General features: G+C 50.5%; 3 protein-coding genes across 4 annotated transcripts; 1 reads left to right on the forward strand and 2 right to left on the reverse strand.

Moving 5' to 3' along the window:
• Positions 1-15: 15 nt before the first annotated feature.
• USP5 (ubiquitin specific peptidase 5) lies at positions 16-14,857 on the reverse strand. Of its 2 annotated transcripts, none has more exons than XM_015635014.3 (20): positions 14,720-14,857; positions 13,163-13,288; positions 12,811-12,877; positions 9,842-9,975; positions 9,401-9,546; positions 8,899-9,083; positions 8,255-8,349; positions 7,550-7,743; positions 7,326-7,397; positions 6,007-6,088; positions 5,681-5,806; positions 5,093-5,246; positions 4,544-4,718; positions 3,148-3,236; positions 2,764-2,955; positions 2,081-2,224; positions 1,783-1,928; positions 1,536-1,689; positions 784-868; positions 16-618 (listed from the first exon to the last, which is right to left on the reverse strand). In XM_015635014.3, the coding sequence occupies exons 1-20, from the start codon at positions 14,825-14,827 to the stop codon at positions 525-527; spliced, it is 2,568 nt and encodes an 855-aa protein (XP_015490500.1). In that variant the 5' UTR covers positions 14,828-14,857; the 3' UTR covers positions 16-524. The 2 variants fall into 2 exon arrangements, with proteins under 2 accessions (XP_015490500.1, XP_015490509.1); XM_015635023.3 differs by having other exon boundaries at positions 259-618; positions 2,833-2,955.
• Positions 14,858-15,194: 337 nt separating this feature from the next.
• Positions 15,195-17,683, forward strand: CDCA3 (cell division cycle associated 3). The gene is made up of 5 exons (XM_015627064.3): positions 15,195-15,363; positions 15,437-15,566; positions 15,648-15,851; positions 16,777-16,898; positions 17,285-17,683. The coding sequence occupies exons 1-5, from the start codon at positions 15,250-15,252 to the stop codon at positions 17,417-17,419; spliced, it is 705 nt and encodes a 234-aa protein (XP_015482550.1). The 5' UTR covers positions 15,195-15,249; the 3' UTR covers positions 17,420-17,683.
• Positions 17,684-18,346: 663 nt separating this feature from the next.
• Positions 18,347-24,084, reverse strand: GNB3 (G protein subunit beta 3). The gene is made up of 9 exons (XM_015626957.3): positions 23,989-24,084; positions 23,412-23,450; positions 23,156-23,262; positions 22,981-23,044; positions 22,705-22,867; positions 22,538-22,604; positions 21,425-21,626; positions 20,133-20,349; positions 18,347-19,306 (listed from the first exon to the last, which is right to left on the reverse strand). The coding sequence occupies exons 1-9, from the start codon at positions 24,043-24,045 to the stop codon at positions 19,200-19,202; spliced, it is 1,023 nt and encodes a 340-aa protein (XP_015482443.1). The 5' UTR covers positions 24,046-24,084; the 3' UTR covers positions 18,347-19,199.

Here is a 24,084-nt window from a genome sequence, read left to right on the forward strand (position 1 = left end):
GGGGCCACACAGGAGCCAGGGGGATATTCCGACTTTTATTTTGTCCCTCGTGTATTTTGGCATGTCAAGGGCACACAAGGGGAAGCGCTGCTCGTGGCCCGCCTTGCTGCCCGCCCCACGCCCCCGCCCGACGGGGCGGGCAGGAGGAACCCCCCATTCACAAGCCACACGTACACACAAGCCCCCTCCTCTCCTTCCGGACAGCAAGGAGGTGGCATCATCCCACCAAGCAGCGAAGCACTAGGGCTGTGTGTCACGGGGGTGAGGACAGTGAGGACATTTCCTAAAGAAACAGATATTCCCAACCCCCTGAACCCCCTTCACTCATGTCCACGGGGACTCCAGCCCCCAGTCAATTAGTCAGTGAACTCTTGTTTCCTCCTGTGTCTCCACAGAGGCTGTGAAGGGACTGGGGAAAGGAGCAGGGAAGAGAAGGACCCTGCTCCCACCCTCACTGCCCCCACCCCTTTCCCCCCCACGCCTTCAGCCCACTCTCCCCCCACCACACACAGCAAGAGGATGTTCTAGCTGGGAATCCGCTGATAGAAGTAGATGTAGCCCAGGTCCTTGGGGGGCTTCTCAGAAGCACAGACTTTCTGGTCGTTGTAGATCACCCACCTGCAACAGGCACAAGAGGAGCTCGGGAATGCCAGTCCGTGGTTAAGACACAACTTGATTCCACTCACCTGCTCTCAGCCCCAACCCCCCCACGACCTCTGAAGAAACGGGAGGATGGGAATTTAAAGCAGTACCTCAGTTCCCTTTCACTGTGGAAATCCTTACCTGCCATCTTTCTTGATGTGACAAACATAATGTCCACACATAGTTGAAGTGCCCATGTGGCTGATGAAGGCAAACAGCTGATATTCTTGAAAGAAGGAGGGAAGAGAGAATCGTCAGGGAAAGAAGAAATGTGTCTTTCTCCCTAACACCCTGTACAAGGCCTTCTCTAGAGAAGGATCCCTGGAGGAAGCTCTGCTGGGTAATAATAACTGGATTCCCATCAAGTGTGACTGAGTGATCTTAAGGTCAAACACAAGGGGAAATGGAAGATGCTAACTTCCATTCAGTCTTCTCTCTTCCAACTTTTTATTTGGGCCATGGGTGGTGGATGGGTAAAGCAGGGATTCCACCTCCCTATGGCACCCAGCAGCCAAGCACCACTGGCACAAATTCTGTGCACAGACTGGAACTGCTTTTTTCAGTGGAAACCAAAAAGGCAAAATAAGCTTCCCAAAACCCCTGGATAAAAGCAGCACAGTCCATTCTGTCTTTCACTCGATGGCACTTCCCCAGCCTCTCTCTTACTGGCTTCCAGGTAATCCTCATGCATCCTGAAGAGTCTAGACTACTTTGCCATTCCTTCCCTCTTCCTCCCTGCTTCTACCTCTACAACCAGACCAGCTGTTTGATAGCTGCTGCTAAAACCTGCAGTACCCAGAAGAGTAAGAATCAGGAATGATCATAGATCAGGAATGATGAAGTCATGTTGACTTTGCACCCCAAAATCCACATTCCTATGGCTTGGCACTCACTTCCAGGCCCATCGCGCACTTTGGGACCCACAGGGACGGATTCAGAGATGGACTCGGCTGCCGAGCGCCCCTCTGAGATATCCATAGCAGCTTCTGCATCGAGGTCATCAATGTGACTAAAGATCCAATCCACTGCACGCTCCAGACTGTTGTTCTGGAAGGAAGAAGAAGAAGAAGAAGACGGTGAATTTGAGAATTCCTGTTCCTGAGAAAATCTTTGCACTCTGACATTACCCGTGCCTCTCACCGTGGCTCTAAGCGCTTTCATTGCCTGGTCCCGGGAGAAGCCCATGGAGACAATGGTGGCCACACTGTCTTCTGAAGGAGGGTCTGGGCAGGCAATAGTTGACCCTGGCCCACTGGATCCAGGGAGAACTAGTGGGTTAGCAAAGTCTGCAGCAGGAAACACAACACAGCTCAGAGTAATTAGATCTCTCCAAAAGGGTACAGCCCAAGTCCAAACTACTTCAGTTTTGCACTGTGGTAGTAGGACACAAGCACAACAGCCCAGTAGCAGGAGATTCACCGTGGCCATGGCATCATACCTGGATCATCCATATGTGACATGACCCAGTTCATGGCCGCCTCAACCCCACTATTCCCCGTGTAATAGACGGCTTTGCGGCAGGCATCCATGGGAAAGCCCATTTCCACTAGCTGGATAATCACCGACTCATCCAGCATGGGGGCTGTGGGAAGACAGAAGTTAGAGCCACCCACTCCCACCCATCCCTGCTGGCTCCATTTCGTCTCGTGTCACACAGCCTCCAAAGCCACCACTTCCTGGCTTTATTTTACACCAAGTTCTATCTCTCGGCTTTTCTTGCCTTTCTTCCTCAGAAGAGCAGTTTCACACACAGGCAAAGAACAAAACGATTCAACCCATGAACTCAGGAGCACTGGCTCTTCCCTAGGCACTGAACCTGACCTCCCACTGTGGTTTGTGAAAATTAAATACCCCTACCAATTAAATGCTGTATAAATCCCTGCTCTGCCTCCTCTAAATACACCAGACATGCCACCCCCCCCAATCTTGCACAGAACAGGAATCAACAAACCCCCTTGCATAACACCCTTGCATAACAGGCATGCAAGGGAGGCAGCTGGCAATCGCTGACAAAAGGACAGGGAAAGTCTGAGCAAGTGGGAAACTGCTAGCATGGGACACAAGGCAAGGAGAGCAAGGGAATGAGTCAGGCATCAGGAAGAGAGGAGGAGAATCACTAACATGTCGGAGAGGAGAAGTGAGGGGAGCAGAAGGAGTCGTCGTCCTCGTTGCCATAGAACCCCAGGCTACCTTTGGGCTCATCTGGTGTCACCAGTGGGGGAGCGATGTCTGGCATTTCTTCTTCTCCTTCCTGCAGCCCTGTTCCCTGCAGTGCAGAGATATCCAGCTCCTCTGGCATTTCAATGGAAACATCTGCAAGATATGGTCTTGCTCAGCCTCCACGTAGGGGCAGAAACAAAGGACTCGGCTGGGAGATCTAGAAGGGTAAGTTCCTGGGGATGCTTGCAGCAACTTTTGGGATAGTTACTTTCCTTCTGGCAGTAATGACAATATCCATATGTGACTCCCAGCACCTATATGCTCTGTACTTCTCATCCTCCTTACCGAGCTTTTTGGGCACCCAGTCCAGACCGAAAGTGAACTTCTTGATCTGGATGACCAGATAATCTGGGAAAGAAGCGAACCGTGTCGTTCTGAAAGAGACACAGAATATTTTTATAAATGCTTTGTCAGCAGAGATTGAGGGTTTCTAGCTGACCCAAGAAATCAGCGAGTAGGGCAGAGCCATGTCCTGAGCAGGTTAGGGATACACCTGTCTGTGCAGCTCTCCTGTGCTGAGCTTAAAGCTCCTCAAACACAGAACCATTTCTAGGGCAGAAGCCCTGACAAGATGACATGAAATGCAAGTCTTTGAGATGAAAAAAAATAGTACATATTCTCTACCTTCCAATCCTGTATTTTACAAGCCTGGTCAGATTTTGTTTAATTAAAAGCCTAACCCTTTAGGAATGTAGTGGAAATAACTTCTTTTATTAGACCAACAGATACACCTGCAGGAACTGACAAGCTTTCAAGCACAAGAGCACTTTTTTGGAAATGAAACTGAAGCAGTGAATTTTAAGTTAACTGAATTTGATTAAACATTATTTAGTTAAACAATTTGAGAAAGAAAGTGTCTGGAACCTACGAAACAGAGGGGAATGTCTGTGAAGGGAGAAGAACCCGTAAATTAGACATATTCTCATAACCAGGTGATAATTGCAACATGCTATAGAACTACATTAAGCAACAGTAAATAATTTGAATACAACTCAGTAAAAATGAAACTAAAATTTTACTTTTCAGTGTGATGTTTGTTTATAGTACCTATTGCTTAATAATGGAGAATTTGTTAGAAAAGCACTTTCAACTCTTTGAGGACTTTCATTGCTAAAGAACACTTGTGTTTTGTGTAGCATCACAGCAGAAAGCTGCCTACATTTGTAATCTTGTCACTGTAACTTTGCACTGTTGCATGTGCTACAGGCAGTGAGAAAAATTAAAGCTGTTTTTAAACATTGCTACGAGCAAGTTAGCATTCTTTCAAAGAACTTATGTATCTGTTACACTCAGTGTTCTGCTCAAATCCTAACAGATAAAAACTTGAAGAAATTTGAAAGATGGTGCAAGATCAGTGTCATCATACAGTCAGTACTGATTCCAAAGTTAAATTTTAAATTTACAGTAAAAGCTACTAGTTTTCTGAAGTATCACTGTGTTTTTGTAGCCCCTCAGCAACTGGAATCTGATGGCTAGGACTTCACTAGCACTGCTGTTCCGCTCACTGAGGGCAACCGCTCCAGCACTGATGGACTGATCCCCTCTCTGCTTCAATGTTCTGTGGACCCAGGGTGTCGAGGGCTACAAAGCTTCAGTAATGGTTCTTCCCCAAGCCACTACAAGAAGTCCCCAGAGATGCAGCTATGGCCAGCTCATCATAGCTTAGCTGACACACACTTACTTGAGAGCCACAGACTTGGCCTGCAAGGCTGTGCTCCAGAAATCATCCACCTGCTCTGGAGCTCCGTAGGCCTCTAGGCAGGAGCTGAAAGGCACCTTGGCTCGCACGAGCTCAGGAAGTGGCTGCTTCTCCTCCTCTGCCTGCCTCTTCTTCTCCTCATATTCCAGCAGTTCATCTAGAGAATAAAGCAGAGAAGTCAAGGACCATCTCCAGGTACCTACAGAGCGACTGGTGTAAGCTACACGCAGAGGCAGAGCAGGCCTATAGATACACGCCATCGAACGGAGCACAGCTTCCAGAGCACAGTCCTGCTACTGCAGTCACTCCTATTTTGCTGCTGAATCACAGCCCAGCTTGTGGTGTCCGAGGGAAAGGCTCTACAGGGACATCACCGTGTCACACCACCTCTGAAGAAATCAGCCCGATCCCACAAAAGCAGGAGAAGGATCTGGCCTCAGAAGTGGCAAAGAAGTCCCTTTCTCATTTAAGGAGTTCTGTAAGAATAGTACAATATATGAACATAGGGTCTGGTCTTGGCACATTACTGACCTTTGTTGAGTGCAGCATCCATGGGCACAGGCAGCTGCATAATATAGTCCACACGCTGGGTATATTTCACCTTTTCTGTGGCCAGGCACTTCAGCTTCTCCTCCACCAGAAAACGGAAGACCTCGTTAGGGTTCTCCGAACTGCGGCAGTTCCTCTGAAGAGGGAGAGATTGGAAGGACAGAAGTTACATCAGAATGGCAGAAAAAATGATCTGCAGCAACAACGATGTCACACAACACATGGCTGAAGAGTATTCACTTCTGTACCCAGTCCCCTGGAAAAGACAGCAAAGAGGAAACTAAAGCCAGCTTGTGTACTGCAGGAAGCCATGGCATTCCTGCTCCTAAAGAAAGTTTACATCTCCAGCTATGCCACTCCCAAGAAAGATTTCTCTATGGAATTAGCCCTGAAAACATGGCCAAGCACCTCTCTTTCTCCACCCTGGCAGGTGCTAGATGGCCCATGTCCCTGTGTTCTCTCCCTCTCTCTGCTCCAATTGCCAGCTTCTCACCTCTACTCACCCCTTGCCATGGGGAAGAAAATCAAGCTGGACTATTCCATGAGTTGCCAGATAGACTCAACCATTACCTCCACCATGTTGATGAAGTGCAGAAAGAATTCCTGTGCATCCTGCTGTCGGTTAGTGGAAAATTCTGGGTGCCCCTTTCCGATGAGGGACTTAAACATGCGTGGAGCAATGCCATTTTGCATACCCTGCAAACAACAGTGTGGAAGAGGAAGGTGGTCATAATTTGCCAAGCACGTGTCCTGGCACGTAGCACTCTTAGCCACGCGTTTCTTCAGGTGACAGGCCTTGGAACAAGCCCCAGAAAGGACTCTCCCTCCTTTGCCACATAGCACACACATAACCTCATCCAACAAATGCATCTAGAGGATGCTGATCCAAGCCTCACCTTCTGATCAGGCTGCTGCTCCCCATCTGCAGAAGCTGGCCTTGAATACTCCCCAGAAAGCAATCCATGGCCCAGTTTGGCTCTGGAATGACAAAGTCACTATTAGTATCAATACTTCTTCAATCTCACATGTTCCAGGAGCCATCAACCCATCCAGCTTTAGCACTGCCGTGGGCTGTCAGTCTCACAGGTAACAGCTTTCTCTGCTGCACCAGGCAAGATTATCTTATTGTGGTCTGCTCTCTGGCCCCTGGAGGCATCACTGACTTCAAAGTTACCAGGGCTTTAGGGTGCCAATCTCAACCACTGCTTGCACACTGAGTAGAACATGAAGGAACAGCTGGTGCTGAGCCACACAGCAGCTGCGCAGCAGCCAAGCTGAGCTGCAGCCTGACGGGGGGAATGGAGCAGTGTCTGACTGTGCAGGAGACAACAGGGCACAGAGAAATTGTCTGAGCCAGAAATAGCACTGCTGTGAGCAGACTGATCACGTTTTCCCAGAGGAAAGATTGACTGCATGAGGCACTTAATGGACAACAGTATGTGTTCAGCGATTTCCTCCCATGCCCAGACCCTCCTGCTATTCCATTTCATTCCCGTCCTTCCCCATCATTATTGCCATTTGTCTGGAACCAAACCTTACCAATTCTTCCCTTTACTCAGGCTATAATCTTTCTGGGTGTCTCACCTTAATCCCCTCTCAGTGTACACCTCACTCCAGGCTGCCCAAATTTAGAATCCTCCTGTACCACTGAACTCCCTGTCCACAAATGCCACCTTCCTTTCCTCCACCCCAAACTTCCACATGCTTGTTTGAGAGCAGCTGTAGCACAGACTTGATGTACATAAAATGCAAGCCCCTCCCAAACCTTGTGTTCCTCCTTCAGCATATTCTCCTGCACAGTACCTCTTGAGGGAAGCCTGTTTAACCATACATAAGTTATCTACTGAGAATAAAGCTGCCTAAACCTATGTATCCCCCTTGCTCTTTGCCATCTCCCTCCACTGCAAACAGCCCCTTTTAACTATTATGCAGACAGAAGCTGCCTCCCAGAAATCCCCCCAGTTTAACAGGCATAAGACACATAATACATTTCAGAGCCTCTTATGTACACAGGATGCCCTCTGTCCTCTCCACCCAGGGCATTCAGCTGAACTTCCTTGGCTTAGTTCCTTATTGATCACTGAGGATCAGTGTCTCTGGTTACAGGCAAGGAGAGAGAGGTGAGGCTTGAGGCAGAACCCTGGAGCAAAGCAGCACAGAGGGGATGCATCCAGGCAGCCTTAAGCCTTCCTTCTCTCACCAAAATTCTACGTACACTTGTGTGCTGAAATCCTGTGTGGGGTCCGAAGGTGCACTTTGGAATATCTTCTCCAGTTTGTCCACATACCTGCAGAGCAAAATGGAGCAATCTAAGGGACATACAGCTTCATCTGGTAAAAATGCAGTTCTGAGCATGGTTACTGCAACAGAAGCTCCTGGCTCTAGGAGACCTTTGTACTGATCCCAGACAAATGGAAAGGAGTGATTAAGCTCACTTACTTTCTCTGGAAGTCTGGGATACTGAACAGCACCTGCATCACAGAATTGAGGTAGCAACTGTTGCCCAGGTTACGGATACCAGTGTACCCAGGCCCATAGAGGGGCTTGAGTTGAACACCAGACTCCTGGATGAGCTCCCACTCCCCAATGCGCTGGTTCATGTCTATTTCCAGTTCTGTCATCGTCTTGTCTGTCTGTGGAGGGAAAGAACAGGAAAATCCTCAAAGAAGATTCAAGGAAACATCAGAGGTGTGAAAAGTGCAATGCTGTAGAGAAACAGAGTCAAATCCATCCTGTTTTATTCCGTAAGTACAGGAGGAAGAAGTAAGAGTTGTTTCCATATATATGAATACCTGGGACAGAAAGAGGACGGAAAAGAAATATGGAAGAAATCCGAACTATTCCCAATAAAGAGGCATGGCAACCACACACTAACAAAAAAAAACAACTCAGCACCTGGGAGTCTCCCTGCCCGCAGTACTGACACATAACCCCAAGGAAATAAACCTGAGGGACATGAAAGAAAGGCAAAAAAGGCAATCAAAGAAGAAAGGCAGATGAAACAACTATCTGTGTGACAAAAACCCCCAGGGCTTCTTGACCAGCAGTGGTTCTGCATAGCCACAGAAAGCTGGGATCAAGCTAGGACACCTCAGAGCTGCTTCTCTCCCTCTAGGCCTATGGAGGACACCACTTCCTCCTCACCTTTTGCATCTTGAGCATGTCAATCCCAAAGTGTGCCAGGTGTTCTGCCAGGTTGGGATCCAACACCATGTCATCCTCATCGTAGGAGTAGACATCTACAAGGGAAAACAGAAAAAAGAAAATCTTATAATGGCCTGTGATCTCAAATTCACAGCTGGATGAAGAAAGCAGTCAGAATTAGGAGTTTTGACAAACTGAGCTGCCCTTTCTCAGCAGAAAAATGTAACAGACAGAAAATTGAGATTCCTCCTAAACATGTGACACAAGACAACTTTGTCACTGATCAGAGTACAGAGGTACACTTATGCCAGGAGTAAGGAAAGTGGGTTACTGTGCCAAATACTCTCAGCTCAGGATTTGAGCACACAACTCCTTGATGAACACCCCAGCACAGAAAATCAGATGGCAACCTGGATAATTATTCTGAAAGCTCCCAATTACAAGGGAGGGGTGGAGGAAGGCAAGGCTTTTTAATGAGCTCGTTCTTTGCCTCACACAAGAAGCAGGTCAGAGAGGGAAAGTTCACAATGGGATGACACTGCGGGTCACAAGGTGGCCAGAACCACCCTGATAACCTGCAAGTGATCTGTGTCAGCCTGAGTAGTGCCTGGCATCCCTAACCCTGGGAGGATCCCCCCTCTCACCAGCCCCATCAGGAGTAATTGTTCCCAGTTTCACAGCCAGCGGGTAGCCGGTTTCCCGGTAGTGCTCGACTGCGTGGTTGTTGCCACCGCTGCCATCGAAGTAGCGCCGACCACAGAGGATGGCTCCATCTGTCATGTTCAGCCACAGGTTCTCCTTCATGTCACACTTGCTGCACTTCCAGCCACTGTTGATGAGTAACAGAGAAAAAGAGATCAGAAGGAAAACCTACGGGTTCTACCTCCCAAGCCCTCAACATTGCTGCCCACTGCAATATCCACAGTATGAGCGATCTCATTCCTCTTTTACTACAGAGCACTGAGAATCCTGACATACCTTAGTGTGCCACCTCCCCTGAATCTACTGTGACAAGGCACACTCAGACACTCACAAAAGAAGTCTCATCTGCTGCTGTAGCCCAGCACAGAAGGATGGGACATGGGACACAGGGGACAGAGAAAGGATGGGACAGAGTGACACAGCAAGTCCCAGTACTGTGCTCACCACGGTGGGATGCGGACATCGTTCTGAAGCTGGTGCAGGGAAAACGCGTGTTTGGAAACGCGTCGAACCTCCCCATCCCAAGCCTGCACTTCCTGCTTCCGTGAGGCTGAATCTGCTGTCAGGATGGCCTCAATCGCACTGGCAATCTGGAATTAGGACAGCAGGAGAAAACATGAGGGGCTGGCCAACCATGATAATGGCATAAGAAGCTTCCAGTGCCACAACACTCCACATTTAGGCAAGTCAGTTGAGACTTTCGGGAGCCTCAGCCACACACAAGCCAGGACTCTGTAATACACAGCATAAATGCAGAATGATCCTGATGACTGCCAGCTGAGACTTCACAGCAGCTCTGCAGGATCCCTTTTACAGGGCAGTTTCCTTCTCTGTAATGGTACATTTCCTTATCAAAGGTAAGCACAGCCCTTCACCCAAACATACCCTGTCTTTGACCATGTCTGGTAGTCCCTCCAGCCCATCACGTGGAATATCCAAATGGTCTGGCAAAATTACGATTTTTACATCTTCATCATACTCAAACTTTTCTTCTGTGATGTCAAATCCACCTTCTACGCCTACAAGAAGAAAAAACATTGTGGTAACAGGTGAAAGCAAAGAGCTTGAAAAGCTTCTTCCCCCACAGCTAACACGAAATAAGGCACCATGACTAAGACAAAGATCTAAATCAGTAATCCACAATCTTTCTTCCACTTCTGGTTCCCAGAGCCCCTGCTGGTGGTATGGACTTCACAGGAACAATTATAAGCCTAATGAGAGTAGTTTTCTTTTTCCCAGCTCTTTTTACAGATGCTTAAAAACAATCTCCAGACTCTGGCTACAACCAAGAAGAAAACCAAACCTCCTCTAGAGAGGAATTGGCCAGAACAGAGCCAAGATGTTGGTGCTGGTGCTCATCCTTAACCAGAGTACACGAGATAATGAATGGAGATGTGCATGAAGAGAACATCTTGTAAGCCAAGGCAAAGGTCAGGTCTACCAGCATCTTTAAGAAGCCCGCCTCTCTTTCTTGCCTTTTCCAGAAAGGATAATCTAGAGTCCTGCACTCAAGCAAGAAGAACGAGGAGCTCCTCTGGAACCAGAACATCCAAAATTGCAGAAAAAATGATCAAAGGTATAGTGAATAGTAGTTTCTATGCCCACCTAGCTGTGCTTTCCAGAGGTTGCACCAGAAACTGGAGATCCATACATAAAAGGTTACTTGCCAGTTGTAAAGAGTCATCATAGATGCTCACCAAAACATCTGCAGGTTCTGCAGATTCCCTCACCTATAGTTTTTGAATTATGTAGGTACTCAGAGGAAATGCTTGGCTTTCTCTGTTCTGCAGGTATTCACATACTATGTCGCAAAAGGAAACAGGCAGAAGACACATGGCTTATAAGCAGCCTAAACCCCATGTTTTTAACCTGAATTTCCTTTATTTCCAGAAAAATTGCATGCTGTGACTGCAATAATCTCTGCAACAAATATCTGAACATCTGCAGTTGCAACAAATCCCTGAAGGGAATGAAAGCTTTTGCTGCTCAGTCCCTCTGCCTCAAAAATCCTGCGTGCAACATAGTTCTGATAACCACTCTGTATTTCCTTAAAACATTCTTGTCAAGAATATCCAGTCCCATGGTATCTCCTGCAACTCCCTCCTTAGATACCTACAATTTTTACACTACACACAAACTGCTGTGTATGAACACAATGATTTTAGAAAACGGTCACCAGCATCATGCAACAAGATACCTAGATAAGATACACCCTCTTCTGTGCCTCTTCAGCAGAGCACAGAGATTTCCTGTCACCACTTCACAGAGTAAAGCAATACACACTCCCCCAGGGCATTACAAAATTCCTGAACCCTAAATAAAATAAACCAGACTGGTGAAGTCTCCCAGGTGGTTACATGAACCTTGAGGCTCCAGATGAGGAAGAGGGTCAATAGCCACCAGCCTGCCCTGAGGTACACTGCCTCCCTTTCCATGGTGGTACATAAGCAATTCACACCAGAAAAATCCATCAGCCAACATGCAGGCATAGGAGGCAAGCACTGTAGATTTCTTCTTGTCATTAAGGGGGGAAAGTAAGGTAGAGAGAGATCAACGGCTACATTTTATTCACAAATCTTTCTAGTACTTAAAAAAATTTCCCATGTCAGGATTAACTAAACCACCACAGTTCAGCTAAAACAAAGATAAAAAAGAACACTCCTGAACTTGAGACCATTGTCTCACAGGGCTAGTACTTTATTTTATTCTCTCCTGTTCACACCACTAATCTCCTATCACAAGCAGATATTTGCTGATCCACTGACAACACCTATTGCATGACCTTTGTAGAATTCAGGATGCATAACTCATAAGAGTTCATGAACAATAACTCATAATGCAGACTGGGCCTCATCTTTCCCAAAGCAACATAATCATATATATACATAAAAGCACTGGCTATCTGAAGAAACAGAGATTCCAGCCTCAATTTTGCTTGAAGTGATCTTTGGGGCTCTACTCAGCTCACCAGCAAAACAGGGAGCAGCTGACAGTGTTAACAGTGGTGTTTGTGCTCTGGCAGCAGACGAGTCACTGGGCGTCTACACCAGGGAAAAAGTGAGCCAAAATCAAGACATTCACCATCCAGATTCTGGATTTCCCTCTAGTGGTCAGCTTGCAGCAAGCCAAGAACCTGTTACTGCTACAAATGTTTCTGTCCCTTCCTTTATGTGTCTCCATAATGGCTCAGAAATTACCAGCTGAGACTGCTCCAAATAAGCAGCATCTCCATTGATTGCCATGACAGCCCTCTCAGTCAGTGAAAGACAGTAATGGAACACTGGCCTCCTTCTTTCAAAAAAGGAAGATTAAAAAATTTTTTATGTTTTAGTGCTCATATGTATGTCCTCCAGTATGAGCCTTATAATACCTAGTGAGACAAAAATGTTAATGCAGCATTTCCCATGAATTTCTTCCCCATCTGTATCAATAATGCTAGTTCAGTACCAGAGGAGTTTAAACAATAGTTTATCTGCCAGGAGCTTGAAGCTTACTTTTCTCAAACATACATTTTCTCAAACTTAATTCAGCCCCATGCTGGGTACATTGTGTTTAAGCAACAGTCCCAGTCTGGTGATCTCCACACCAAGCTGAGCCAGGCATGCAGGGGCCATGACAGAGGATAAAAAACATATTTATCCAGGGAAAACAAGATGCAACTTTGGACACAGAACACAACTTGCACTTTAATGAGTGCTCCACAGAAACTGCTCACCCAAGACACATTGGAAAACATGAAGTCTGAATTTGGCTAGGGATACTAGCCATGAAGAGTAAAGCAAAAGAGACAAATCAGGCAGCTCCAGAGGACTGGATGAACACAAGGACCACACAGTACTTAGCTGCTTCCTTACCAATAGCCAAGCGAGTTGGTTTCTTCCTTGGGGGGTCCCCAGCACTGGAGTTGGCATCTTCTTCCTTCTGTGGCATTGAGAAGAAATAGGGAAATAAGAGTTTAGGGGACAGGCACGCTGTGGCAAGCTTTAGGGATTGAAATCAAGCTACTCTGAAAACAGAAGGCAGAAACAACGTGGGCAATCTATACAAAAACTTTAGCATCAACAGAACTGAAGCAGGTGTGTCCCTCAATTCACCAGGAAAAACAACAGTTGTATCTCAGAAAACTCTGTATCTGATGGAATACACAGACACAGCCCAGCTCTCGATTTCAGAACAAGTTTGAGAGTACATATTTTTATTTTTTACCGGTTTACGTGTCCTTTTGAGGTGCAGGTAGACCCGCTGGCCTGTTTTCTGATAGTGCTTTTCCACATACTGCTTCCCAAAGCCCAGGAATGTGTTCATGCAGATATACAAGCCGCCATCTGACTCCTGGAAGGAAGGAGGGACAAAACTGAAGTGAGGCGGTAAGGAATGCCATTCCAGCTGCTAGGATAGGCATGGCAGACTAGTCATTATTCGTTAAGTCATGGCAACAGCTCATTCCAACACAGCAGCCACAAACAGTTAGTAAGAAATAGGATGGCAAGCCCCAGCCTGGCTGTCCCAGAAGAACAGGTACTCCTGTCATGATGATGTATTTAAAAAACTATTTGCGTGTTCATTTAAAGCAGGATGCTACCAAATCAGGAAAGCCTGATAGTGATTTTCCACAAGAGTTTATCTCGTAAAAGGCCCTTAGCATGCACCAGTTTACAAGTTCAGAGCACGGTACAATTATTACCAGCAAAACTGTGGCATCCTGTCCAAATGTGAAACTCCCAGCGCCATAGGGAATGCTGCCAAGCTACCGTGTGAGGAAGGGTAACACACCAGTTTACCTTCGCTGGTGTGTACAAAAGCCTGCTAGCAGCTTGGAAACGGATAGAGAACATGCCCCCCGCCATCCCACCGGCAGCTGGAAAACACCACGCTCATTCAGCAGACAGATATCCTTTTCAAACTGAAAGGGCAGGGGACCCAAATGCAGTGACTAGAAAGATGGGAAACCACTAAAAAGCTTTCAGAAGCTGCTAGGACTGAGACAGAGTGGGCAGGCATCGCTGTGGAGCTCGGGGAGGGAAAGAGGGCCAGGATGCCATATGCCGCTTCCTAGAAGGACCCGTATCTTCCAGCTACAGCCTTTTTCTGCTGGGCTGGGGCTCAGCCCGGACGAAGCTCAAGGGGGACCTCGCCCTCTCGCTGCCTTCGCCTCCCCAGGTCCACTTAGGCCGAGCGGGGATAGCGCAGGAAGCGCAGGGATGCCAGCGGGGTGGAGATGGCTGGAGAAGGGACCACTGCCATCTTAATGACACAGCACCGCCTCGCCCCCCGCCTGCCGAGCCACGCCGCGCGGCGAGGCCGGGGGGGTGGCTCAGACCCGGGCAGGGCGGGACCCCCGGCCCGCCCCTCTGCCGCCGAGGGCGGGTCAGGGGACGCGCCCGACCCCCCGCCCCCCGCCGGACTACAAGTCCTGGCGAGGCCCCGCACGGAGGGTTCGGGCCGAGGGTACTCCTTCTCCAGGGGCTGCCGGCGGGCCGGGCCGCTGCTGATCGGGGCGAGCGCCCTGCCCACGCCCGCCCCGGCCCCAGAACTACAGCCCCCAGCGCACCGCGAGCGGGCGGGGCGCGCCGCGGGGCACGCCGGGCGCAGTAGTCCGCGAGGGCCCTGCGCGCCGCCCGGGAGCGGCCGCCGCAGCCATCGGGGAACCACAAATCCCGTGAGGCCCCGCGCGGGAGGCGCCCCGGCTGGCGGCGGAGTGGAAGCCGGCCGCGGCGGGAGCAGCCCGGGCGGGCGGGCGGGCCGGCGGCGGGGCGCGCTTACCGGCGTGTCGAAGGAGAAGGCGCACTCGTCCTTGTGGACGCGGTCGCCGGCCTTGGGCACCCGGATGGACGGCAACACCGACAGCAGCGCCTCGCTCAGCTCCGCCATGACAGCGGCTCACCGCGGCACCGCCCACAGCCCCGCCCCACCCAATCGCAGCTTAGCGCGGTCAGGCGGGTCCCAGCCAATCGGCAGAGAGGCCGGAGGCCGGACTCGCCGTGCCGACCCGGCGGCGCGCCCAATCGCAACCGCTCTCCGGCCATCGCGGGAGGCGATACTGGGCTCCTCAGCCAATAAGAGTGTAGTGAGGGGGGAGGGGGCGGGTCTGTCCCCGAAGATTGACAGCGGGAAGAGGCGGGACGTGACGGGCGGGGACTGCGCAGCAGACGGGCTGGCGGGGCGGGGGGAGGGGCGTGGCGCGGTGAGCCCCGCCCCCGCGGAGCGGCCAATGGGCGGCTGCACCGCCTGGCGCGCGGGAGATTCGAACGGCGCGTCCGGCGGGGCAGGGGCGCAGTGCGGCCGCCGCCGCCATGGGCGCCTCCGGTAGCGCCCCCGCCACCCCGGCCGCGCCCCGCAACAAGCACCTGGCGCACGTCAGCGACCCCCGCTCCCCCACCGCCGGCATCCTGCGCACCCCCATAGAGGTAGGCGCCCTCCCGCCGCCGCTTCCCCCTGCGTGGCTCCGGCCCGCCGTCCCCACGGCTGCCCTCTCCGCAGGTGGTGAGCTCCCCGGCGGGCAGCCCGCAGCCCAGCCCCGCCGAGCCGCCGGCGGGCACCGGCCAGGAGCGGGACCCACGGTCACCCACGCCCGGTATTTCCCGCACGCCCATGAGAGCCGTGTCGAGTGGTGAGTGAAGCCACCGTGACTGGGCGGGTTGAGGGGTTGCCTGGCTTAGAGGCTCACCCCGTCCCTCTCCGTCCCCGGCAGACAGCGTGGACCGCCTGGTGAAGCAGCTCAGCGAGGCCTTCGGGGCCGAGAGCGCGACCCCGGAGCCGGCGCCTCAGGGAGCGGCCGGCCCCGCGGAGGAACCGGCCCGGCGGGGCTCCCCGCCCGCGGGAGAAGCGGCGGAGAGGCCGCCCTCTCCCAGCACGGCCCGGCCCGGCCGCCCTGCCGGGCACGGCCTCCCCTCGGGTAAGTGCTCGGTGTGGGGGCCACAGGGAGAGCTGCGCTGGAGGGGCTGTGAGCAAGTCGGGGCTCTCGGCACCATCTGGTTCTTCGGGTGCCTTCTCCAGGCTTGCTCCCCCATAGAGCCTGTCCCTACGCCCCAGTTCGGCTGTGTCCCACCGCCTGGAGCTTCTGCAGCCAGGGGACCCCTTCGGTTATCAAACCGATTTCTGTTCAGAGTTGAGAAATTATTTTCAACCTGTGCTCAAAATCAAAAGGTATACAACAACTCTTCTCTTTGAGATGGGTTTGTGACTGTGGAGACCTCTTCCAGAGGGACCTTACAGTTTCTCCTCGGGAAGAGCTATGGAGCAAGGGTGGGCAGCGCATCTCTGTGCTATGGTTGAGCATCACCAAGAGACTTTGATACAGACTGCTTCAGAAAGCTCTGTGCTGAGCACCACTCCTAGGAGGAGTAGCTGAGAATTGGGACTGTTCAACCTGGAGAGGAAAACGCCCAGGGGTATCTTACTAATAGATACACATACCTGAAGGAAGTGTATAAGGAAGAGAGGGAGAGCCAGGCTCTTTCCAGTAAAGCCCAATGATGTCACCAGAGGTAAAGGGGACAGAATAGTACACAGGAAGCCCTGAACATCAGGAAACACTTTTTTCACTGTGAGGGTGACCAAGCACAGGAGCAGTTCGCTCTGAAAGGTTGCAGAATCTCTATCTTTTAAGATAGTTGAGGGACACCTGGACATGGTCCTGGACTATGGGCTCTAGGTGGTCCTGCTGGAGTAGGTCCTCTAGAGTTCACTTCCAGTATCAACCTTTCTGTGATCCCTTTGCCTCAAAGCCCCTGGGTAAGTCTTTGATAAAGGCCAGGAGGCATTTTATATCTGGGACCTTTGAGCCTTGTTGTGATGCCCTGATGTGTTTCCTCAACTAGTGATCAAGCCCATAAGACACAAGCCCAACAACAAATTCATGGCAACATCTGGAGGAACTGGCCGCTCTCCCCTCAGTGTTCTACAAGATGATAATTCTCCCAGTGCTCCTGCCCCTCGCCAGGTAAAGCTTAATGGGTCATACTAAGGGAGGGAGATTGAGCTGGGAAAAAAAGCCTTCAATTTCTGTATCTTGTAGGGTCCCAGTTTAGAATTGTGGCCTCCTAGGCCTGCAGAGACTAGCAACTTCACAAGTGTTTTTCTGTGGGTCAGTCTTGCCACTAAATGCCTTTGAGTTTTGTTCAATGTCTGTCTTTGGCCTTACAATGAAATTTCCCATTTCAGTGCATTCTTTCTCTTTAGGCTGTAGAAAAATGTTACTCTTGTATATTGTCACAAGTGAGTCCAAGCTGAATGGCCTGAAAATAGGCCACATATTCTGCTGAGAATTAAATAGCCTGCAATTAACTTGTGTTTTACACTCTATGTTTGGGTTTTTTATTTTTCTAGGGCAAGAGGCACATTTTGGGAGAGAACCTTGGGGAGAAGAAGGAAGTGGATCCGAGCAGGAGCCTTAAATCTGGGAACTGTGCTTGGAGTGACTTGAACAAAGAGAACCAACAGTGTCCTTTTGTGGAGAACTAGACACTTCTTATTTCAGGATCTTGCTATAATTTGCTCCTACATTTTGAGAATTTTCTAGTGGGGAGAAATCCTACAACAGACTGAAACTCCAAAGAAGTGGTCACATTTCTCAGCCTCCCTGTTGGGGAAAGATCTCTCCCTCCTCTTCCTAGTTTGTTGTGTCTTATGTACAGCACAGACTTTCTCTCTTTTATTGTATATCAGCTGTATTGATTTTTTCCATAGAGTTTTTACCTCTAGTAAATAAATTTGTGTTCAACCTTTGCTGACTGTATGTCCTGATATTGTGCTTGCCCAGCACAGTATTTTCTTTGGGACAGGGGTTCAGGAACAAATAGTTCAGCCTTCCATTAGTCTTAAAACTGCCTTGTCCCCTGCCTGGAGCATGCTGAAGGGTACAGCCTTGAATCCGTGTACAGCAGCGCTAGCTGGGAAATCCATGTACATCAGCTCCCTGCAGGAAACTGATGTATGTCCAGTGTCACCTCTGGAGTTGTACTGCTCCTGCTCTGAGCTGAAACGGAGTTATGCAAGAGTCTGTCGTGAGGCTGAGATCCAAACTAGCATCAGATAGTATTGTCTGTTAATATTGACTTTGTTGATCTCCAGCTCTCCCTCTCAGCCTTGGGACCCCCAGGATGTTTCTCTGAGCCAACAAGTGAAATAGGGGCTGAATAAAATGGCTGTGTCCTGTAACTGAGCTAAAATGTCCAAGCTTTGAAAGGATGTACTTTCAGCTTGCTTTCTCAACTTCAGCCTCTTCTCAACTAAAACTTGAGGAACACCCTCCCCTGGAGACTGTGAGCTGAAGCATGATCTGTGGATGAGGTGGTGACTGGTTGAGACCAGCAGGCAATATTCACAGGAAAGGAGTTGTGCTTGCAGTAGCTCATTGCAATGCTGGAAAGAACACAGCCTGCAGTGCTTCTGTGAGCTTTCTTTATTTGCCTGGGCTATGAAGATCTAAACAGACTTGAAAACATGGGCCGATGGCTACTGGTTAGATAGGGTCACCACACAATGCAGGAGTGAGGCAAAGAGGGAAGGAACAGCAAGAAGCAGACAATAAATAATAAATATAATATTCCCTGATATTCTGGCAGGTCTTGAGGGCAAACTTTCTGCCATTTATGCATAGATAAGACTTGAACTAAGAAGAATAAATGTATTACCTGCTATTCTGGCAGGTCTGAAGTCTGCCTTTCCCCTCTTTCTGCATAGATAGGACTCGACCTAAGTGGTCCCCCATGGAAATGAGCCAAATTTACACCAGCTTTATGTTTGAGGTGGTGCCATAGAAATCTCAAATCCAGTGTGTCTCTGGGGCTGTCTCCATGGATGCAGGACAGCTGCACAGAGAAGTTAGGCAGAGTTAAAGCAGGGAGAGAGCTTAGTCTGGGATGGGTGTTGCATGAGGGGTCTTTTGAAGGAAGAGGATGGGTTTCAGTGTGGGTAGAGGTGTTTGAAGAAAGGTGCAGGGTGTCTGAATTTTACTGCAAAGTCCTGAGACATAAAGAACAGGTCTTCAAGCCTGCACAAGGCTGGAAACTGCTGTTTAGAGGTGGAGAGAAGGGCCAGTGCATGTGCTCTTGCTCCCCAGCTCCCCCTGCTCCTCCCTGATCTCCTTTCCCTTTTGCTCTGGGAGACTCCTACAAGTGACCTGTGTCTAGAGACAAGTGGGAGTGGTAGGTAGGCGTTTCTGTTGTGCTCATCTGATGATGCTGTTTTGCTCAGGCTGTGGGCCGTGCTTTCGCTGCTCTTCCCCTCTCTGCTGGTGTCCTCAGTTCCAAATCTTGAGGAAACTGTCCCAGGAGCCAGTGGCAACAGCCATGCCATCCGCCGTCACCCCCAGGCAGCTCACTCTGTTGTCGTGGCCAGAAAGGATTCCTGTGGTGGCAAAGAAGAGAGGTCAGGGAGCGAAGGGGAGCCCATGAGAGGTGACGGGGCTGGCCCTGCCGAGGACACTCGTCACAGGCTATGCCTACACGCTGTGCATGGCCCTGTCTGCCCCTGCACCACCCTTCACAGTCCGTACGCGGCCAATAGGAACAGACGCGCACAAGAACTTTTGTGCGTGCCACACAGCCACCACCCGCAGGCCCGGCCAGAGGGTTCTTGGGAAGGTATGGCCAGCTGAGTCCTCATATAACTGCTTTCACCCCGGAGCGATGGTAAGACTAAGGGTGGATGGGGGCCTTGATAGGGCTGAGAAACATCAAGGCTCTTGGTGGGCTGTGTTTCATGACTTTTCAGAGGGTAGGGGCCACATCTGAGAAGAAAAATGCTGTGTGTTCTGTGTATGAGCATCACAGAGTGCCCGAAGATGTTGGATGGAAGCCCAGGTGCACACTTGGCTTGGTGCCTGGCCACCGAGTGGCACTGTGAGTACCTGGAACAGGCAAACTGCAGGCTAGGAGAAAGTAGGATATTCTATTGGTGGCTGTGAGCAGTTTTAGCTAATAAGAACCTTCTTCTTCCCCTTGAAACAATGTTGTTTAAAGGCTTGACTTCCTTAACATTAAAAACCATAGCTCTTCCATGGCAGTGAGAGTTGTCCTTGTTCTGGTGTGCTCCCTAAGTGCAAGGGAGCTTTGCTGGGTTTCAGTCAGTACAGGATGTCTTCCATTTAGAAAAAATAAGTGCCTCATTATGCCTAGGGCAGGGACAGGAGGCCTTGCAGGGAGTGGAAGAGGAACCTCAAGGAACCACTCACCCACACGCTCTGCTTTCAGGGAGTCCCAGATGTTGCAGTTGAAGTCGTCGTAGCCAGCAAACAAGAGCCGCCCGCTGCGGGAGAGGGCAATGGAAGTGATTCCGCAGATGATGGTCTCATGGGAGTACATGATGAGCTCCTGGTCTGCCCGCAGGTCGAAGAGGCGGCAGGTGGCATCGTCGGAGCCGGTGCAGATGGCTTCGCCGTTAGGGAAGAACTGGAGAGGGCACACACTGTGTCTTAACGAGGCTTTCTTCAGATCCCTAAGGAATTCTTCAACTCGTCACCCACCCCCCCCACTAACCACCAGGAAGCCATGGAGGCAGGAAAGCCTGGTGGGACCAGACACTGGATCATAAAATTTGAGTCTGCTGAAGGGGGAGATTGATACTTCTCATAAGGCCTAATAAACCCCTTCCACTCCAAGAAAACAAATGGCTTAAGGGGTTAGAGCTGTTGCACGATATCTCGGTGCTTGGGGAAGGATTATTTTAACTCCAGTGGTTAGGTTGGGCCTTGACAAGTGTCCACCCATTATCCCCCAGCTGAGGTCTGACATAATTCTGGCTACCAGAGCCTTCCTCTGTCTGATCCTCATATCCCAGCCTTCTCATACATGCTTGTTTTCTGTGCTCTTGCTCTGAGGGGTAAATAAAGGGCTCCTCAGGAGCAGGTATGGCAGAAAACCATGTGGCTGGCAAGGTAGCCATGGGGCAACTGAGAAAGCTTTTACTAATTGGCGTCAGTGGAGGGTGGTTTGAGCAGCAGACGGCAGGAGGCTGGCAGGCTCGTTTGGTTAGCTACAAGGATTAGTCTGGAATGTTTCTTGTCCTACCATCTCTGCAGCTCTGAGGGAGCTGCATCCCATGAAAATTTAATCTTCAGAAGATCTCCCTGTGATCCCAAGTCCCCATCTCTTCTGTCTGGAGCTGACCTCAGCTGAGTTAGGTGCTCCTGCTGCCTCACTTGTGTGTTGCACCAGGGCTGCTGGAGCGTGCCTGAACCACAGTTCCCAACAGCTGCTGTGAGCAGAGCTGGACCAACACCTGTGTCAGGGTGCTCAGCTCCACAGACCATGGTGTGCTGCCTGTCCAAGACCTGAATGCTTTGGTGCCTGGGGAGAACCCTCCTCCAAACCTCAGTGAACTTGGACACTCCCTGCTTCAGGCAAGGTCTAAGACCCTTGTTACCCTCATGACTCTGACAGCTTCTTTCACCCTTGTCCCAAGGCTGTTTTGGAGCTGTTCCACGCCCCATTTTCCTCCCCAGCACTGTGCAGGCAGCATACGTACGGAGATGGCGTTGATGTCGGACTCGTGCCCTGAGAAGGTCTGACGGCAGGAGCCCTCCCGCACGTCCCACAGTTTGGCAGTAGCATCACAAGCCCCAGACACGAAGAGTTTGAAGTCAGGGGAGACGGCCAAGCTCATGCAGTCTCCAGTGTGACCAATGAACACAGTCTTCTGCTGCCCCGTCTCGATGTCCCAGAGCGCGCTGCAGGAGGGGAGAGAAGAGGAGAGAAGAGATCTCAGAGCCAGCCCAGGCAGAGCAGACCTACAGCCAGGCTGAAGAGATGTCCCACTCACAAACAAAAGGAGGGAAGCCGTCGCTACAGCAGGGGAAAATGGGTGAGCGCATCCCTGGAGTCAGCTGTATACAACAAGAGATATCTTCACAGCTGTTGTTGGCAATACCTTTGCCAGAACAGAGTTAGACTAAGGCTGGGGGTGTGTGAGGTTTGGCATATTCCCATAAGTGTAACAGCTGAAGGGAATACTGAGAGACAGTAAGAGGGACAAAACCAGCAAAAAATAACAAACAGCTGGAAAAGGTCTTCCATGTCCACGCTTGTAAGATGCAAAGCTCTTGTTCAGTGGGATCCCACTACACATTCAGGCAAGCAAACCCTGTGTAACCCTGGTCTCTGATGGAAATGCCACTTGTCCTTGGGCAAGAGGTTCTTCCAAAGCAGTTATTGGGATGGGGTGGGGTGAATAAAGACTCAGGATGGTTCAGAGTCACAGCACAGTTCCTGAGAACCAGGAACCAAAGGATCCAGGCACTGCCTCTGCAGTGTCCCTTGCACAGAGGGCAACTATATAACGTACGGAGAACGTATTTGTGCTCCACATAAAACACCTTCTGTCCCAGTATAAATGACACTGTTCTTTGTGAGAACTGTTGACATGAGCCCTACTGCTTGACCTGGCTTCAGCTGGGAAAAGAAACATCTGTTCTGCCAAGGGAGGAAGAACGGATCAGGCTTCCTAAGTTGCTCCATGTGGCCTCCCCATGGAGGAGCAATTCCTCCTTAGGAAGTGGAGTGCTGAAGAGGAGAGGGACTGCACTTGTTGCTGTGTTAAGAGCAGAGATCACGTCACTAGGATGTAGGAGAGAGCACTCACCATGTGGTATCTCCAGAGCTAGTCACAATATTGTTGTCATCAAGAAATCGGCAGCAGGAGAGGTATCCTGGGAAGCGGGAACAAGCAAATATGAGAAAAGGGGCAGGGATAGAAGGGTGAAGTTTGGAAGCAGGAGGCACCCAGCTGCAGGCAGGCAGAGCACACACCTGTATGGGCTGAGAGCTCCCTGCTCACTTTGACGTTGCCTTCACGAGACTTGAGGCTGTAGATGGAGCACATGTTGTCAAGGCCTCCACAGGCCACAAAATTGCCAGAGGGGGCATAGGCACAGGTCATGACCCAGGAGGAACGCAAGGGGATGGCATGAACCTGGAGGACCAGAAACCGTGTCAGGACTCTCGGCAGCAGAGAGAACAGGTCAAGGACACCAGCTACAAGGAGACCTGCTCCAGCATCCTGGTTTGCAGCCACCTGACTCCTACCTTGTTAGTTGTGTATGTGTCCCACACAATCAGTTTCCCATCTTGTGAGGCACTGACCATAAGTCTGTAAGAAAGGAACAAGATCATGTTAGTAGCTTTCTTCCCATCAGAGCCTTCCTGCCCATCACACCCAAGTGCTGCCCTGCACCCAGCAGAGCAGCAGCAGCGCTCTCACTTGGAGTCTGTGGACCAGTGCAAGGCGTAGATCTTGGCCAGGTGTCCCCGCAGGGTCCTTCGGGTCCGCATCTGGATGCGTCCAACAACCTCCATTCCAGATACAATCTAAAGGAAGAGTGGTGGAAGGAAGAGAATTTATCTTGGACTACCAGGAGCTTTACTGCTTTTTGCATCTCTGCCTCCTAACTCCTCGCTGACTGGACAAAAGCCCCTTCAAAGCGGTGCTAGCTTGCCCAGCCAGCCCTGCCCCTTACCTGAGCAAGTGTTGTGTCTGCACAGGCTTTCCGGGCATCCTGGAGAAGAGACAAGAGTAGATGAGACCAGTTAAAGACGTGTGGGGAAGGCAATGACAAGTGAAATTTGGGGTCATAGCCTGGGGGTTACTAGAAGTAGGAACTATGGCTTTGTTGTGTTTGGATTGTGGCCAGCCCAGGGAGATCCTGGTCTGCGATAAGGGCACCTTGACACCAGCCAAATGTAAGGAAGGGGAGACAAAATTTGCTCAGCATCCAGTTCACTGTGCTTTACCCTTTCCATAGACCCTCCCACCTGACAGAACACCAGCTGTATCACAGACAGAGGAGATCCTGGAGTTTCACTACACTCTTGGGACCCCTGTCCCCTCTTCTCTACCTTCCTCTACCACTCTTCCCCCCACCATAGTGTGAAGTCTCCATCAGCATTTGAAGGGCTGTGGAGAGCTGCAGAGGGCTACTAGTATGTAGATGGAGAAAGCCCAACTCCAGCTTGTGGCTGAGGAGGAAAGTTTGGGCATGCAGTGTGGGGGGGTAGACATGCTCTCAGCAGTTTCATGACTGTTGCCAGCATTACCGCAATCTGCTTCTTCAGCTGCTCAGCCTCCTGCTTCATCTGTTCCATTTCCCCCATCTTTCTGACCTAGGGGTGGCTCCTCCACGTGGGGCAGCC

The sequence above is a fragment of the Parus major genome, chromosome 1 (genome assembly GCF_001522545.3).
Source record: "Parus major isolate Abel chromosome 1, Parus_major1.1, whole genome shotgun sequence".
Taxonomy (NCBI): domain Eukaryota; kingdom Metazoa; phylum Chordata; class Aves; order Passeriformes; family Paridae; genus Parus; species Parus major.